This window comes from Egretta garzetta, unplaced genomic scaffold (genome assembly GCF_000687185.1).
Source record: "Egretta garzetta isolate BGI_Z169 unplaced genomic scaffold, ASM68718v1 scaffold61, whole genome shotgun sequence".
In the NCBI taxonomy this organism is placed as follows: Eukaryota; Metazoa; Chordata; class Aves; order Pelecaniformes; family Ardeidae; genus Egretta; species Egretta garzetta.
In genome coordinates, this window is record NW_009258620.1 from 373761 (window position 1) to 391693 (window position 17933).

Consider the following 17933-nt stretch of genomic DNA (forward strand, 5'->3'; position numbering starts at 1 on the left):
ATGCATGGTAAACTTGCTGGAGGGGGTAACATGCCAGATCTTCGGCAAGAGGCAAGTAATGCAAGCAGACTTAAATTCAACCTCATGTTAGGCCTGTAGCACTGAGATACACGCAGTGCCTGCCTGCCTCGTGCTCCTGTTCCAAGAGCGTGGATGCAGTTAGAACTGACTTTCTGTACAGATAAGGGTTGTTACGGTCTGCAGTGCAGGGTATGTTTTCTCCAGTTAAAATTAAGGGGTTTTCCTCCAACAGCCAAATCAGCTTAGAGGTTTATGAAACAAACTGATAGCTTAATCAGATCCTGATACTCAGGAGTAATTGAAGAGGCATTTTCCTTCTGAAGGGGGGAAAAATTAAAAGCTTATTTTTGTTAAAATAAGCTTTTCTTCTTTGACAGTCTCATACTTCCAGGCTCAAGGATTTACTTGATTAAGATACCAGAGGTATTGGAAGCACCAGTAGCTATTCTTTTGTCTTAAGGAAAATCAGTTAGTGAAGTTACTCAGTCTGACTTAATAATTTTACTTTTCCAGGTAAGAGGCAAAGGCAGCACAGATAGGGCAAGTGGTTAAGTTCTGTTTCAGGATGAGAGTTGGAAGCTTTATTGTCTTGATGTAAGCAGAGACAAGGCCTGAAGAGAAGAGGGTGATGGGGCTGGTCTGCTTGGACTTGCATGTTGCTAATATCACTAAGTAGTATGCTTGAGGAACATCATTCTAGGTGTTCTTTACCCCAAAGCCAAGAATAATCTTGCAAAATAGTTACTTAGCACAGAGAGTCATCCTCTAACCAGCTATGAATTTGTAGTTTGACCTTGGAAGCAGGTTAAGAATATTTACGTAAGCGTTCCTGAAGAAACACTTTTTATTTGTGTGTATGGCATGCATTGCCCAATTGTGGCAAACCTACTTATAAAATCCTCTTATAAGCAACAAATTTGAGGGTTTCTATAGAAGATAAATAACAGCGATATACATTCAAGCCTAGCCAATTAAGAACTTCCACTTATTTCTGCTCATCTTCAATCATCCCCACATCAGTTGGGCATAAGCTCAACTCATGGAGCTTTTCCCCATGAATAGTGCATTTGGAGTTAACCATGCCAAACCAGTTTCCAGGCAAGGGTTCTTTGGCTCACTGCATTATGCATTTAGCTTAATTATATCTGGCTTTAGCTGAGGAGATCTTAAAAACCAAGAACTCTTAGCTGAAGCATACATAAACATAAGTTACATTGTTTGCTCTAAGGTGAGGCATTAGTCGTAACTTGTCATCTTTTTATTAACAGGTGGTTCATTAACCAAGTTGGCTTATTATTCAACTGTGCAGCACAAAGTGGCAAGAGTGAGATCCTTTGATCATTCTGGAAAGGTAAGAATTGCATCATTAATCAGCTGCATGCAATTGACTCCTAAGAGTGAAGTACTGGACTGGCTTCTCATAGTGGAACAGAAATTTCATCCGAAACCCCTAGTAACTTGTTCTGTATAAAACTTTACTTAGAACTTTCTTCTAGTTTAAGTATGACCTTCTGTAGCATCTGTTACTCTGAAGTAAGTTGTCACAACTGAAATGTGTATTTTAAACACATTCTAGTATATACTAACGCTTACAGCCATTCCTAAGCATTTGTACTGCAGCTCAGAGGAGTGCGTGGCTCCTGTTAATAACCCTTTGCTAGATTCCAGGGGAAATTAGCCATTAGCATGGGTTTGGCAATTACTTTTGCTTTGCAAGCTTAATATAGCTCTAGATCTAAATTCATGTGATGATACATCATAGAATCATAGAATGTTTTGGGTTGGAAGGGACCACTAGTGGTCATCTAGTCCAACCCCCCTGCAGTGAGCAGGGACACTGCTAACTAGATCAGGTTGCTCAGAGCCCCGTCCAACCTGGCCTTGAATGTTCCCAGGGATGGGGCCTCCACCCCCTCTCTGGGCAACCTGTTCCAGTGTTTTACTACCCTCATTGTAAAAAATTTCTTCCTTACCTCTAGCCTGAACCTACCCTGTTCTAGTTTAAAACCATTTCCCCTTGTCCTAACACAGCTGGCCCTACTAAAAAGACGTTCCCCATCTTTCCTATAGGCCCCCTTTAGGTACTGGAACATGTTCTCTTTACTGAAAGACTGACTGCAGGGCTTCAGGCTTGGACAGCCCATGCACAGGCAAACTCAGTTACGTTCCTTGCCTTCTTGGAAGTGCTTGAATTGCCAGTTCAGTGTTTGAAATAGTTATTTTCTAGACAGATAAGTACGTTACTTTTGAGAAAACCATACTTCCATGTAAGCATAGCTTTTCTCATATAGAAATACTTCATGCGTGTCTAATGCATGGGAGAATTGATTATATTCTCAAGGAGTATTAAGATCTGTTGAAACTATATTCTTTGAAATTTTAATAGCATTAACACCGTTTCAAGGCAAAGGAAGCACAGGTTTTGATGTTCAGTAGTTTAGCATATAACCTTGTTTCTCGAGGAAGGATTTTGAATGATCTATAAGAAATTCTTTTCTCTTTTAAAGGACATAGAAAATGAACCTTTGTATGAAATATCGGTTCAGGAGGAGATTACAGCTCGACTTCACTTCATTAAGTTTGAAAACACTTATATCGAAACCTGCCTAGATTTCATCAAAGACCATCTTGTCAATACAGAGACAAAAGTCATCAAAGCTACAGGTGGTGGTGCCTATAAATTCAAAGATCTTATTGAGAAGAAATTGGGGTTGAAGTAAGTGGAACTGCTTGAACTTAGCTGTAGGAGTGTATTTCTTGTTTGAAGCGATTTTACTAGGCTAACTTTCCACTTTGCCCATCTGTCCTCAAAAGCCATCTACACTGCAGCAGTGAAGCAGTAGAATGTATGGATGCCTCTTGGTCAGACCAGGCTGTATTGACTTGTTAGTGACCATAAGCTGCACAAAGATAACTGTATCATTACTGACACGCTAGAGGTGCGGGAATAGAGCCAACAGAAGGGAACACAGGGTTCAGGAGAAAGACAGTAAGAAGAGGAAAGCAGGGTATTATCACAGCTTTTCTCTATAAAGGATCTAACTTGCACCTACTCCATTTTTAAGTTAAATTGGTCTCTTATCATGATTATGGTAATGGCTTTTACTTTTCGCCCCACAACTATCAGTATTTCAGTGATGGTATCTGAGCTGTCAGTAGCACACTTTGGATGTACTGTTGAATGCCACTGGAGTAGAGATCCACATGCACAAAACATACAGTAGTATATAACATGAAGTAATATTTGAAGTATAGTAGTGGGCAAATTCATTACTAACAAGAATTTTAATTGAAAATCTTTGATCAGTTACTGTGATGAGGTGCATTTAAATGTGTCAGTCTTTCTACTAAAAGTCTAAGGATGAAACCCACAAGATGACTTTGTTGTTAGAAGCCAAAATATTGTTGGCAGACTTTTTTTTTTTTCCTGGATGTATCTAATCTATAGTTGCCTAGGTTCTCAAGTTAGGGTTCCAAAAGCTTCTAACACTTTTCTGTGCTTGCTCAGAAGTAATTAATACGATACAGTAGCTTACCACATAGCTCCTACCTAAACTGCATGCAGAAGGATAGGCTTGCAGGAGACTAAAGGACAGTCTCATGAATTTACAGCCTTATAAATTTACCACTCAAACATCTTTATCAAACACCATATGCTAAAAAACTGCTGTAAGCGTAGATAAAAATAGCATTAATTTATACTAATGTAAAACATTACCTGATGTTGCTGAGAACTTCAAGGTACCTCCCATGCTGCAATTCTACCTAGTACACACTACAATCTCCAAGGTGCTGCGTTCATCTTGTTTTATACTACTTTTTCAAATAACTTTCTTCTTCTGATAGGTAGGATTCTGTTAATTTTTTTTCAAACCAGCCCACATCAGTACCTTATTGGCTGTTACTAAGTATCAATTAATCAAGACCAGGAGGCAGTTACCCCCTTTTCTCATGTGGTGCACCTGGTTTTTGTTTCTTTGGCTTTTATTTGCTAATGACATACTTGATTGGTCCACAGGCCCAGCAAGCAGCACCTTCTCCATCCTGACAAACATAAAGCATTTTGCATTAATTGAGATGTATATTTGTGCTTTGTTTCTGTGTTTTCAACAAGGCTTATGATATTTCATGTAAGAAATTTAGTGTATTTCATTTAAGAAATTTGCCACAAATCAGTAATAATACATAAGATATAGAAGTGGACAGAAGTCACTGACTGTTAGCTGACTTAACTCCATCACTCTTCTAAATCATATGTCATGTTCCTAGACTCCATACTCAGGATATATACTGTTGTGAATCCTATTATTCTTGTGAGAAGTGTTTTTTCCTGTGTTTAGTAACCCCAGAAGTAGGCTCCTCGCAGTCACTTTAATCTGTCATAAACAAGTGCTGAAATGTTGAGCGGAGGCTTTTTTCCTTGATTGGGAAGGAAGGGGAAGAGCAACAGAAAACTGTTCTGTGTAAGGGAATTTGTTTGTTATGTTCATTTCCAAATAAGTTTCCAAACCCACCTTATTGCAGGGGTGCACATGTACTTGTGCTAGCGCTAGGGCGCTAAAGAGGCAGTGTAAACAAGCAAACCGGGAACAGGATTATTCCTGATGACAGCATGATTAATGTAAGATGAAAGTTACTGTGTAACTACAGCCTAACTTAGGACTGTGTGTGCTGGCATGGAAGGTGAACATCAGAACATATGCAGATGTAGGTTTCATGTTTTAGGAGATCTGGACTTGTGCCGTGTGGTGTGGGTTACTATCTCCTGGTTGTAAAGGCTTTAAGAACTACTGTTCTAAAAGCATACTTGCTTATCAATAGGACTATGACATTTATGTAAGGGTGTTTTTTCTCCCTCTTCATCTCAGAGTAGATAAAGAAGATGTAATGACCTGCCTAATTAAAGGATGCAACTTCGTGCTAAGGAACATACCCCATGAAGTGTTTGCATACCAGAAAGATTCAGATACAGAATTCCGATTTCAGACAAACCACCCAAATATTTTTCCTTATTTACTGGTGAATATTGGCTCTGGGGTTTCTATAGTGAAGGTGAGTGGTTGCTAAAATGTTTTTCTGTAGAATTTGATAATGGTGATCTGAAACATTGTTTTAGATTTGTAATTGTTTCTTCTTGGGTAATAAAAAAAAATCATTATTTTATTTCTGAACTTTTTAATTTCCATTTCTTACAGAGTTATGAATGCTTTTCCATTCACTACCATAGTTTCCTTTTAATCCCACTTAATTCAGTGTTTAGAGAAGTTATGTTAACTGATGAGGACGCAGGCTGTCACCCTGTTGAGGGGACCAAATTTGATGTCTATATTTAGGATTATTGGCCAAGAATTAAATACAAATATTTCAGATACTGCTTGTGACATAAGTATGTGGAACGTGTACCTCTGGAGAACTTCTTGCCTGACATTTATACAATTGAATAGTTCTGCCTACACTAATATCACTGTTCAAAAAAACTTGCATGATCTCATATATAACCGTGTTTATAGTTATAATAGGACTTTCTAGACAAATCTGCCTTGGTTTGTTGACAGGTAGAAACAGAAGACAAATTCGAATGGATCGGAGGGAGCTCAATTGGAGGTGGAACCTTCTGGGGTCTTGGAGCACTGCTCACAAAAACAAAGGTATCGGAGTGTCAGCCTTAAGGGGCGTGGGATTAAATGAGATGCTAAGAGGAAGCTTGAAATGTTGGAACACCAAACTCTTTGGATAGGGAGAAAATTATTTTACGTAACTTTTATATGGGAAACAAGAAGTCCAACATTAGTGTACCAGATGAAAAAAATGTGTGTCTCTTGGGGGGCGTGTGTGTCAGAAGTCCAACATTAGTGTACCAGAAGATGAAAAAAAATGTGTGTCTCTTGGGGGGCGTGTGTGTGTTACCTTTTATTCAAAGAATTGCTGCCCTTGTGCAGAGCCAGAACAGGCAGTTCTGCAACACTCAGGACAATTTTAATACTCTCCATTAGGTGCTTGTGGTCTTAGACTGTTAGATAACAAGGCCGAGTCCTTGATTTATGTTCATATTTTTGATGCTTCTGATGCATAAAAGGAAGCTTTAAATGTAAAAAGATACTGGTAGAATATAGGGACAAAAATGATACGATGCTCATCGGTGGCAAAATAGTGATCCTGCTTGGGACTCAAGGAGTTTGTCAACAAGGACAAATAGTGTCTGTAAAGCAGAGAATAGCCTTCTCAAAGTGGCCTGTTAATTTTCTGTACTCTTTGTCAACATGAAATGCCTGCCTAGTTCCTGCAATATTATCTGCAGAAGCAAAGCAGAGAGCACACGATTACTGGAAAATGTCTGGGAGTAGAGAGGAGGAATTCTGTCTCCCTTTGTTACACATTACGGTTCCAGGGGTTTGTCACTTAAATCCCAGGTTGGTAATCTGCCAGAATAAGGCCTGATTTAGTACTGCTCTGCCTAACTCAGCTCTTAAATCATGCTGTTTTTTCCTGTCTCAAAGATCCATGTGGCTTAAATAGGTGTCCCTAAATGTCAGTAGTGTAGAAAAAGCTAGAGTTACATATGCACCAAATAAGAAAATGTCAAAGGGAAGACCCATACTTGCAGTGTTTTGTTTGATGCTTTTAAAAAAAGAAATCTTAGAACATGACAGTATCGGTTCTTAATTCTTGCTGATTTTGTAAAAGAAGAAATTAGGGTTAACAGACTCATAAATTAAGTATTCGTATAACGCAGATTGCATGCAAGTTTAATTTCAGGGACACTAATGCGTTTCTGCAACAGTAAAGGCAGACTTGGTCTTTTGGTTTTTAAACGTTTTTTTTCTTATGCCCCAAGAAGACAGAATTCTGTTTGCTCTTAGTTACTGTGTTTCTGAGCTCATTCCAAGATAAGAGATGCAGGAGGCTTCTGACTATTTTAAATGTGCTGATCCAGCTCTAGTTTTCAGGGGAAATGCAACAAATTATTTGCAGATAACTGAAGAGGATGCTTGTGCTTTTCATCATGAAGGGAGCTCCACTTAAGATCAGTCTGTCTGATAAGATATGGACTCTGAATAAGTCCTTGTAATTAGAAATAATGTATCTTTTGCTGGCAGGGTTGATTCTAAGACAAGCCAAAACCCCCAGGTTTGGTCAGTAAAGATGCTGCAGAGCTCTGGGTTTACGGGCAAGGTCATCTAGCTGTCCAGGAAAGCTGGAGTAACTCTGCTTCTCACCCTCAGAAATTCGATGAATTGCTGCAACTCGCTTCAAAGGGACAGCACACAAACGTAGACATGCTGGTGAAAGATGTGTATGGAGGAGCCTACCAGACCCTGGGGCTAAGTGGAAATCTGATAGCAAGCAGCTTCGGGAAATCTACTACAGCAGATAAAGGTATTGGTATATAAAAGATCTATCCAAGATTTGCTGTACAGTTAAGACTTTATATTGCCTGTCAGCATGGATTTGCTGCTTGTGCCAGCTTCCTGTGAACACTTAAATGGATGGAAAAACAGTTGCCAGCTTCATCAGCATAAACATACCTTATCTATTTCCCTATGTTATGCATGCTGGGCTAAGAGGGGACACGGAACATTTGGAGCTGTTGTTTGAAACTAATGAGAAGTGCAACCATCTTTTCTGGTCCTTGGGAATCTGATGTTTATAATGATCTAATAAGCAGAGCTGGGCCAGTCCTTTTCATGATCTTGCCTACATGTGTTTTTCCTGCGCAATATTTTATTTATTAAAAATATTATATAGTACTATCTTACAAGCAGGCATTCAAATTTTCAGTTTGGGATTGCATAAGTCTAGGCAAATGACAAAAATAGGTGTGAAGTTAGCTCAGTGTTAATTCATTCCTGTGGGAAATAAATGTGGCTTTCTTGGTCCTGAAAAGGACCTATGGCAGTGATTTACTATAATTTGCAATTTTATTTACAGTATTGTAATAAAATGCTTGCAGTGTGCCTCAGGTCAAGATGGGTGGATGAACCATCATCCGTAGTTCTTAGAGAGAAGAAATGGAGTTCTCTCCATTCGCTGTTGGCCTTTCAAGCAGGTTTCTTTCAAGCAATATTTCACAGAGGCTTAGTGATTTTTTTCATGATAACTTCAGTCAAATACATACTCCTTGTTGTTTGAAGTACTTTTTTTATAAAAGATTTTTGGCGGGGTGGGGGGAACACCTCTCTTCTATGCACATGAAGAGACTGGTCAAACTCCTTTTTTTTTTTTTTTTTTTCCTCCAGCTGTAGGCTATCTCTTAGGGAAGTGCAGTCCATCTGAGCATTCTTCAGCTGTGTTTAATTTGGTTTGCTATTTCTTTCCTTTAAGAATTTTCCAAAGAAGATATGGCAAAAAGTTTACTACATATGATCAGCAATGACATTGGTCAACTCGCCTGCCTCTATGCCAAACTCCATAACTTAGATAAAATATATTTTGGCGGATTCTTTATTCGGGGTCACCCTGTTACTATGCGCACAATAACCTACAGTATCAACTTCTTCTCCAAGGTAATGAAAACAGAGATTTTCCTTATAGCAAAGTCACGCGTTTAGTTATCTTTCTAGGTTGTTGGGAGACTTTTAATAAATGAATTTGCACATGAAGTAAGCTTAGAGGGCTGCTGTTGAGGTAGGTAAGGCAGGGCTATAAAGATCTATTGTGGGAGGGGTAAAATCAATGTGAATTCCCTGGGAGTTCTGTCTGGCCCCTCTTTCTCTCTCCTTCCCTCCCTCTCTCTCTTTATTATTATTTTTTGATTGACAGTCTGTCTTGTAGCTGCCAAGTAATGAGTTTTCACTATTTTCTTAGATAGCTGCCATTGTTATTCAATTCCTCTTGCTGACTTGCATCTATTTCTTTTCACCCCCTAGGCTATGCAATGTGGGATTGTTCTGCTGAGATAGTTAGCATCAGTGGGGGGGTGTGAGTTGATTTTTGTTGTTTAAAAAAAACAAAAACAAAAACCCAAACCCAAAACAACCAAGCTGTAGTTCTTTGTAGGTTTTGAAGCTGTGGAAAATACTGAAGTTTTTTCACTAGAAATACTGTCAAATCCAAAAGCTCAATTAATGGTTGTTACAGGTAGATTAGTTCCTGCACTTTTGCAATTTTATAGAATAGATGACACAATTTTTTTTCTGATGTCAGTGCTTCAGGCAAGAGACTCCTGAATGCTGCTTTTTCCCCCCTTTATTTCGCCATTGCAGTCCCTTTCTGGAAAACTGTGTTCAGTTTCAAGAAAACTATTGCAAAACTACAGCTTTAGATTCTTGTGAGAATAGCTTTATCAGTGATTCAAATCCAAACCTCACCGAATTGTAGCTGATCTTTTACTATAGCTTACCTCAGTGTTAAGTGTTCTTGTAGTCGCTGCTGCAGACGTAGCTGATTGTCCTTTGGAGAAGGCTGTGTCTCACCCAGCCTCGCCTAGGAAAGCTGAGGGACCCCGCTGCTAGCATGGAGGGTGCTCTTATTCTCCCTAGCTTTTGTGTATTATATTAACAATTAAACTAACTAATTCAATGGGGGAAATGCTTGCCTATGGATAATACGCAGGGTGTCTGTATGCTGTTGAACGTTAAATAGCAGTGTAACGGAATAAAGATACTGAGCAATGCCTTGAATGCGTTGGACGCACGGTGGCACACGCTTACGCTGATGACCTGGAATCAGGTGACCTTATATTTCCAGCCTGTTCAAGCAAGAGGAGTTGAATATTCATGGAATGATGCAGTGGTCTTTTCTAGTGAAGGCACTGGCTTCCCTCTGCTTCTGGGGTTGTGCAGGCTTAGAATACGCACCACTTCTGCATGTATTTTTTTTCCCCGGCTGTTTAAGAATTGTGGAATGATGTATGTAAGCAGTTCCTCCTGAAGCTGTGTTTCAGGGGCACCATTACAGTTACTAAATGTGTTAGAATGTAGCACAAATTAATATTACCATCTTCAGGTTGTTTCTATTAAGTTTAAGTGTAAAACTAGTGACAAAGAAGTACATATTAGCCATCAGGGACCATCCAATTGCAATGTTTCATATTGTGGCAGGGAGAGGTTCAGGCATTGTTCCTGAGACATGAAGGCTACCTGGGAGCCATTGGGGCATTTTTAAAAGGAGCTGAACAAGACAGTAAGTACAGCACTGCTATGTTCTGTATATGCTGTGTTCTGAAATGTCAGTGTAATGTCCAAGTTTCTCTTAAGAGGCTGCATGTAAGTTGTTGCCTAAATAAATACATTTGGCACTAATAAACGCAGATGCTGGGCTTTGGTTTTATGTATTCTGGCAGGGACATCTTAATTTCTCACTGGTTTTCCTGCTCGCCTTTGAGAAGCCAGCAGGATTTGGCTCTCTTCTGCATTTCTGCAAAGAGCTGTCATAACTCTAAATCAAACTGGGGAAGCGTGGTTTTTGAGAACTTTCCCCCTCTTTAAGAGGCCAGCTTCTGAATTCAGTTAACGTACTGCAGAAGACCAGCATCTCAAAACTGTGTTCGTTTGAGAGCGAAAAACCTCACAGATATTTATGAAGGATGAGACACTTCTGCCCAGCGTTCTTTTGGTATAGGGTGCTTTGGTTGAATTCTGCCCTGTTTATTTCTTTTATTCTTGTTGATGTACTAGCAAGCCAGTCAGTATATGGGTTGTAGCGGAACACATTGCGAGATTGCTAAGGGTACTTGGTTTTAGTAAATACCAAATATACCTCAGAATAATGGATGTGGAATTCTTTTCATGCCCATTTTATAGATATGGGCAAAGAACCAGCTACTGAGGAATTAAAGAAGTTGCTTCTGCAGCAAATACTGTACATCTGAACTTGATTAAAATTTTCTCAAATAAAAAAAAATTCTAGAAGTAGCTTTAGTGTTTATATGAAATTTACCCTGTGCTTTGAGAGTTTTGTAATTATATTTTGTTAATAATGGATCTAGATTTAGAAATAGGAAATACTATACTAGTGATAGTGCTTTGAAGGCATGCTGGTTATAGCCCTTAATGACAAAGGAAAGGGGGTTAAAAAAAAAGGGTGATTTTAGAACTTCAGTTGTCATATGTCTCATTCAGGTTGAAGCTCTTCAAAGCTAGGTAATTCACTGAGTGGCTGAAACATTTCTTTTGAGGGTTAGAGGGAAAAATTATGTTTACTTATAAAGACAGGGGAAGATGTTTTTTGTAGTGAAGCAGCTTCTCTGAAGGGATGCTGACTCTAGACTCACTCACGAGAGTATTTTCAGTTTTATTTTCAGATTATGTGTGTCTCTGTCTTTCTCTTTTCTAGATCCAAATCAGTATAGCTGGGGAGAGAATTATGCTGGGAGTTCTGGTCTAATGAGCACATCACCTGATGTTTACCCTATGCAGAGAACAAGGAGTGGTACAGTATGTGGTTGTCTTTCCTAGAACTAATTCTCTTAGTAACGGTGATTTGAAAATAGATAATTATTCTCAAGCTAGTTGCTTCTTGCCCTGGGACTCCTGCTTACCGAAAGAAGTGACTGATAGTGTCTTGTGCCATGTGTGATGTCTTCTGTCTTGTGTGATGGTTTGATGTAATGTCTCATAAAACCAGATTGTGACTGCTACTTTGTCTTATTCTCCTTCACCAAAGCAGAGGGGGGAACATTCATTTCTTACCCTTTCTCTGAAGTAGCTGGATTTTGCTACAGTTGAAATATTGTGCTTCAGAATTTTGAATCTGATGTTTCACTGTCTTTAAGCAGCGTTTATTTACTTCCTATGAGAAGAGAAATATATAACTGGACAGAAGAGCATGAGCCCAGTCATCTCTTAAATACACTGACAATACAGTAATTCCGATTTCACAGTGAAACTGGCATACAGTAAGCAATCAGAAAATACATTAAGGTTCTTAAAATATTCTAATACTGCATCTACTGAATTGCTTTTGAAAAGAAGCTAGAATATTGGAGCTCGTGTTTTACTGTCTTTTACTGGTTCACGTGTCAGTGTTTTTCATGTCAAGTTTTTTTAAATTTCCTCCATCATTGATTTATCTCCTAGTTTTCAGGAATTTCCTGTACTTGCTGGAGGCTGCAGGGGCGGGGGGAGCAGGTGTTGGCTTTGGTTAGCTGTTTTCTGTCGGTCGCTGGGCTTTTTTAGGCCTGAAGATGAGGTGCAAAACTCTTACTGAATGGTTTCCCAGACCAAGCCTTAATATAAGTCCCCTGTGAGCTGCAGATGATGGATTTTGTGGGATGTGCCTATATATAAAAATATATATCTAATTTTAAGCTTTGCCATAACTGAAATTACTGTAATGAAATTGTTTATTATAAGTATGACCAAAAAAATAACAACATGATCCTTCTTAATCATAAAATATATGGCAGATTTAAACCTATTTATGCGGATCTACTGATCTCCTGTTGTTTGTCAACCCTTCAGTCTGTGAGAAGATGATTTTGTTTTCATGCTGGCAGTGGTACAGGAGTCTCAAGCCAGCTGATAATGTACTGTCCACAATCTCTCCATTTTGAATTTTTCTATTGCTTGGCACTCACTTTGTTCACACAAAGTGAAATCTCTTGGCAACAATCATAGTTCAGAAATGTCCACTTCTCAGCAGTGAATTAATGCTGAAAACAATCTTTCTATAGCAACCACTTTGGTTTACGGACACAAAATCTTGTTACATTGTGGGCTTTAATCTTTACTGAGCCTGAACGTTTCGGGGCCATGCAGTGTTTGCAAATGCAATGCTATTAAGATAGTTGTATAAAATAATGATAAATGTGCACAGGTGTTTTTTTTAGACACACGAAATAAGGCACACTTTATGTACAGAGCTATGTAACTATACATATTTCACATGAGTTTAATCTCTTCCCTTAGAAATTTGGTCCCAAGCAATGTTTTCCCAAGGTGTAAGGAAAAGTTTTGGAGACTTGAACAGGATTGTAAAAGGAAATTGTAAAGCAGCATAGCAATATTCCTTATGTGTAAAAATAAGCCTGTGCTCAGCTCTTTGTGCTACTGTCTCTGAACCTGATAGCCCAGCAGATTTGACAGTACTGGGGAGGAAGGGAAGGAAAATAGTAAGATAGAGGGCCTATAGTAAGTTCTCAACATGAAACTCAATAATTTCTATCTATAGGGTGGGCATGGATAAATGATCCATGCAGGAGAGTGGATTATTTATGATGGCATGTACTCTAATATAGTTGTCTGCAAATTTGTCAGTCTTAACTGTGGATGGACTTCTGTAGCCCTTGCACTAGTTCAATTTGTTATGAATCAGTTTCTGACTAAGTTCTAATAAATCTCTTTCGTTTTTCACCCAGTTTGACATGCTTGAAATGGATAGGTTGGAGAGACCCCTTGTTAACCTGCCACTGCTGAAAGACCCATCAACCTATATTCCAGACACTGTTGACCTCACAGATGATGCCATGGCCAGAAAATACTGGCTCACCTGCTTTGAGGAGGCGCTGGATGGGGTAAATGTCACAAACCAGTCATATGTATGAATGATGCAAATATTTAGCAAGTAAATCTTCTGCGGACCAATGTGTTTACCCTGCAAAATATCTCTGCTGTGTCAAACCTATTGTGTGTAAATACAGTTCATCTTTCCCCCGTTAACGGAGGCATTTGGCTTTGTCCCAGTCTCCTAGGGAAGTGCTTGATACCTTCAAAGGCAGAGGTATTCTTCTCCTGTGGTGTGTGGGTTTGTTGTTGGGTTTTGGTTTTTTTTTTTTTTTAAGGTGTTTTCAAAGTATCTTGTGTCTTAAATGGCACTTACCACCGCTTTATACAGAGCTGGCAAGCAGGATGGTTACACAATCGAAGGCCAAAAAGGCAAAGGCCAAAAATACTGCCTTGCTCTCACTCTTGGGAGCAGTCCTACTTACAGCCACTTTTGCATTCAAAGAGCATGATTTAATTAGACATGAGTTACTTTTTTCTGCACTGTGAAATGGATTCAGTCAGTGCATGGTAGTACTTAAGAGCTACATATACTTAGTAAGCAAATCCAAATCAGAAACTTCATTGACCGTGTGTCAGGAGGAAAAGGGCTGGGAAAAACACAGGAGCAACACATTGACTTGACCTTACTGTAGTAAAGAAAAAAAAAGAGCATGAGGAGTTTTATGTGGACTGTTGAATTTCTTCCTGTTTCTCCTTTTGTGTGTGTGTGTTTGTTATTTTTTTTTTCCCCCTCCTATAAGTTGTTAGAACTTGTGTTTAATTTCTGAAAGTACAGTCTTGAAAATAAACATTAAGTCTTTTGGGGGAAAAAAAAAAAAGAGGTATTTAAAATTATTCTTTGGTGGCTGGAGTGAAGGAAAGCTGGAAGATACTGTGTGGGAGGGACTAGATAGTATGCAGGCACTGAACAGTACAGCAGATGGAGGGGTTATTTTTCAGACTGAACTTCAGATCAGTTACATGGAAGGAGAATTCATTTGATAACTTCAGTCTTGCCTCATTTCTCTACCAGGTGGCAAAACGTGCTGCAGCCAGTCAGCCAGACTCTGTTGATGCACTGGAGAGAGCGGAAAAGTTCCGACAGAAATACTGGAATAAACTCCAGACACTCAGGCAGCAGCCTTTGTAAGTGTCTTTATTTTCCCTTTTTCATCACTTGCTGCTTCTGTTGAGCAGAGCAAATTAAAAGCTGACTAAAAGCTAAATACAAGCTAATTAGGGTTGTGAAGCAGAGCAAACTGAAAGCTGAGTCGGCTGATGTGCCAAACGTCAGGCCCTCTGCACAGAACTTTTGGATCTCGTATATTGGAATTTAATGGAAAAATGTTTCTCGGCAGAAAATTTATTATTAAAAATCGTTACATGGCTATTAAAAATGGTAGCATGCTAATTCAGGTATGTAGCTTTGCTCTGTACATTTTCCCTCCCTGTATTTAAATAAACTGTATAGCAGATCTACCACTTAGAGACAGCATTTAGCATGTGGCAGGTAAAGATTTTTAACATAAGTGCTTGTGTGACGTGCTATGACTTATGGACGAAACAGAGGAGAAAAGAACTTTTTTCTGTTTGAAGTAGTTGATCTTCTAGCGGACTTGGCAGCGCTAAGTTAGTGGTTGGACTTGATGATCTTAAAGGTCTTTTCCAACCTAAACGATTCTGTGATTCTGTCTCTTTTTTTCCCCCCCCTTCTCCCTTTTCAAAGTGCATATGGTACCTTAACAGTTAGAAGTCTTTTGGATACAAGGGAGCACTGTTTAAACGAGTTCAATTTTCCGGATCCCTATTCAAAGGTAAGTTGTTCTTGCTTTACAGGGTGGACAACATGTAAGTTCAAGTCGCTTTTTCCGTACTTTGAAAGTTTGTGTAAGTAATGGCTTTTAGGGGAGGGATTAGAGACTGCCTGCCTTGCAACAGCCTTAACCAGGTGCTGGTTGTCACTGAGGAGGAACAGCAGTGGGTAATGGGATATAAAGCCTTTGACCGCTAACGTGCTCATGGAGGATAATGCTAACCAAAACTATTACCCGCTTCAGTTGTCCGATACATCCGAGAAGCGAGTTGATGGTGTCAGTCCTGTTCCTGACGAGCGCGTGGTGTCTGCCATCAGATACTGTTGTCACTTGCTCCTTCAGCGAGGAGGTGTTTCCTTCGGTTTAGAACTGAGGAAGCTGCATGGGGAACCCTGCACTTCTGATTACAGAGCACCTACAGGTGACCCGAGAATTTCAATTCTGAGGACGGTCAGATTATTTGCCTTTATACTAAGGCTACTACTGCAGTTTGGCAGACTTCAGGAATTTTTCTTTTTTTCTCCTCATTCTCCTAATTCTCTTCATGGTGTGGAAACCATTTTCAAATGTAAAGCTATGTGTAGCTCTGTAAGTACTTTCCAGTAAACATGCAAATTGCAGTCAGTTGTAAAAGACACTTGGCATTATTTTCTTGTAGAGCAGTTAATCTTACAGAGCAGCTAACAACCTCAACAGCTCTGTGCAAAAGTCACCAATGCTATGAACTCACACTTCTGTGTTCCTTTAACTACCTCCAAGTGTGGTTTCTTTTCTTTCCTCACCACTCCCCCACAAAGGAAAGAAAAGGAAGGGGTGGTGTGTTCATGACCAGATAGTCATCCTCCCCCACCTCATCGTGTCCACAAAAGGCCTGAAAAAGCCCCCAAACCTTCACGCATTCCCTTGCTTGCTGAGGCAATCTGTCCTTAAACCAAACTGTGCCGCTTTCCTACGTATTTATTGTCTCTGGATTAATTTACTGCTTTGCTGTAAAAGGGTTCTTGATTACTTTTGTAATTGTTGAGCTACTCAGCAGAGTTGGGTTGGAGTGTATACAAACACATAACCTCTAGCTCTTAAAAATATTTGTTGCCACTGCGCCGCTGTTACTCTTTGTATTTTATTCTGTAACATAATATGGTTGGGGAGAGGACACGTGAAGTCAGTATTTGTCAAAAATAACTTTCTGTATGTCCTCACCACTTGTCTGTGGGGACATATAAATAACAACAGTGCCAGTGTCTGGTTAGAGACCTTTTTCTGACTTTGATACATTTCTACAAAATACAGAGGAGGTTCTCCCTAGCTATATTGTCAGATGGTACATTCATTCTAAAATAGATGTTAAAAAAAAAAGCATGAGGTGGGTTTTACTTATATTTGCTTTTTGGTAATTCAGATAAGATACTGCCAAGAGAAGATCTTGATGTAAAGGTGGAACCCAGCATCACTTTTAAGTTCTTTAAGATAACAAGCCATGTAACGCTAATCTCACTGGAGATAGAAGCGGAGAAAAAAAATTAAGAGCTTCTAAGCAGCTGGGATGATGAAATTCCTGATGCAAAAATAAAAAATAATCTCCAGTTTTTGTAAAACTGATAGTGGTAAGCGTCCTCGTGGTAATCCCCTGGGTTTGATGGATCATGCTACTACTGAATTTTTTTTGTATGTGTCCACTCTCCCATTCCCCAATCTGCTCCAGACCTATTGCACCTCTAACTTATTAAGAAAATTAATTCTTGGGCTACAGATCATATCTTAGCACTAATGAAGCTTTTTATTAGAATCCCAGGAAACTCTTTTCTTGTTGATACTAAGCATGCTGATAACAGTAACTTGTTGGTCCATTAGAGGCCATGAACGTAGAGGAGAATGCTTGAACGTGGTCTTGGGACTGAGACAGCTGATGATGGGTAAGAAATTTTTGTCTACAAATGCAATGTTTCATGTCTTTCTTACAGGTAAAGCAGAAAGAAAATGGCATAGCCTTAAAATGTTTTCAAAGCGTAATCGAATCTTTGGATTCATTAGGCTGGGAGGAGAGGCAGTTTGCTCTGGTGAAAGGACTTCTTGCGGGGAATGTCTTTGACTGGGGAGCAAAAGCAGTCTCAGAGTAGGTGTTAAATATTTTAAAAGCACCCTTTTAAGATACAGAATATCCTATTGTTCTTTTCTTAAAAAAATAAAATAAAATGCACCAATCTAATTGTAGTTTGTATTTCAGCTTAATCAAATGTTGGTTGTTTATTTACAAGCATTGGTATGGTGCGGGAAAGGTTACGTTTCCACCCTTTAAATCCAGCAGACATGTCACTGTGAATGTTTGAACTGAATGATAGAGCATTTAATATTCCAGCCTGGCTGCTTTGCTTGTAGCACTGTTATTAGCCCTGCTTTTGGGTACGTGGTGTCCTATGTTCCTAGAATACAAAACCACGCTCTTTTTCTGCAACCTCCAGTTGTCCTGCTGTCACAGCATGTATTCAGGGGGCTGTAAGTTAGCTTGGGTGGTCTCTTTTGATGACTAAATACTAATTATTTTGGATCGACATACATTTCTATTACTATTTGGAGAGCTTTTTTCCTTATATCCTGTCAGCAGCCACAAATTCATTTGAGGATATTAATGCCAAGAGTCTTGAAATATTTTTTGATTTTTCAATTCTAGAACTTT

General features: G+C 39.2%; 1 protein-coding gene across 1 annotated transcript in view; it reads left to right on the forward strand.

Moving 5' to 3' along the window:
* PANK4 (pantothenate kinase 4 (inactive)) overlaps positions 1–17933 on the forward strand; it is a 23181-nt gene continuing 5248 nt past the window's right edge. The window contains exons 1-13 of the mRNA XM_035903590.1: positions 1–55; positions 1281–1372; positions 2529–2737; positions 4890–5073; positions 5577–5669; positions 7245–7398; positions 8344–8525; positions 10062–10143; positions 11296–11396; positions 13319–13474; positions 14479–14591; positions 15172–15259; positions 17221–17372. Of these exons, the coding sequence (XP_035759483.1) occupies positions 1–55; positions 1281–1372; positions 2529–2737; positions 4890–5073; positions 5577–5669; positions 7245–7398; positions 8344–8525; positions 10062–10143; positions 11296–11396; positions 13319–13474; positions 14479–14591; positions 15172–15259; positions 17221–17372 (1661 nt within the window). The remainder of the gene's footprint in view (positions 56–1280; positions 1373–2528; positions 2738–4889; positions 5074–5576; positions 5670–7244; positions 7399–8343; positions 8526–10061; positions 10144–11295; positions 11397–13318; positions 13475–14478; positions 14592–15171; positions 15260–17220; positions 17373–17933) is intronic.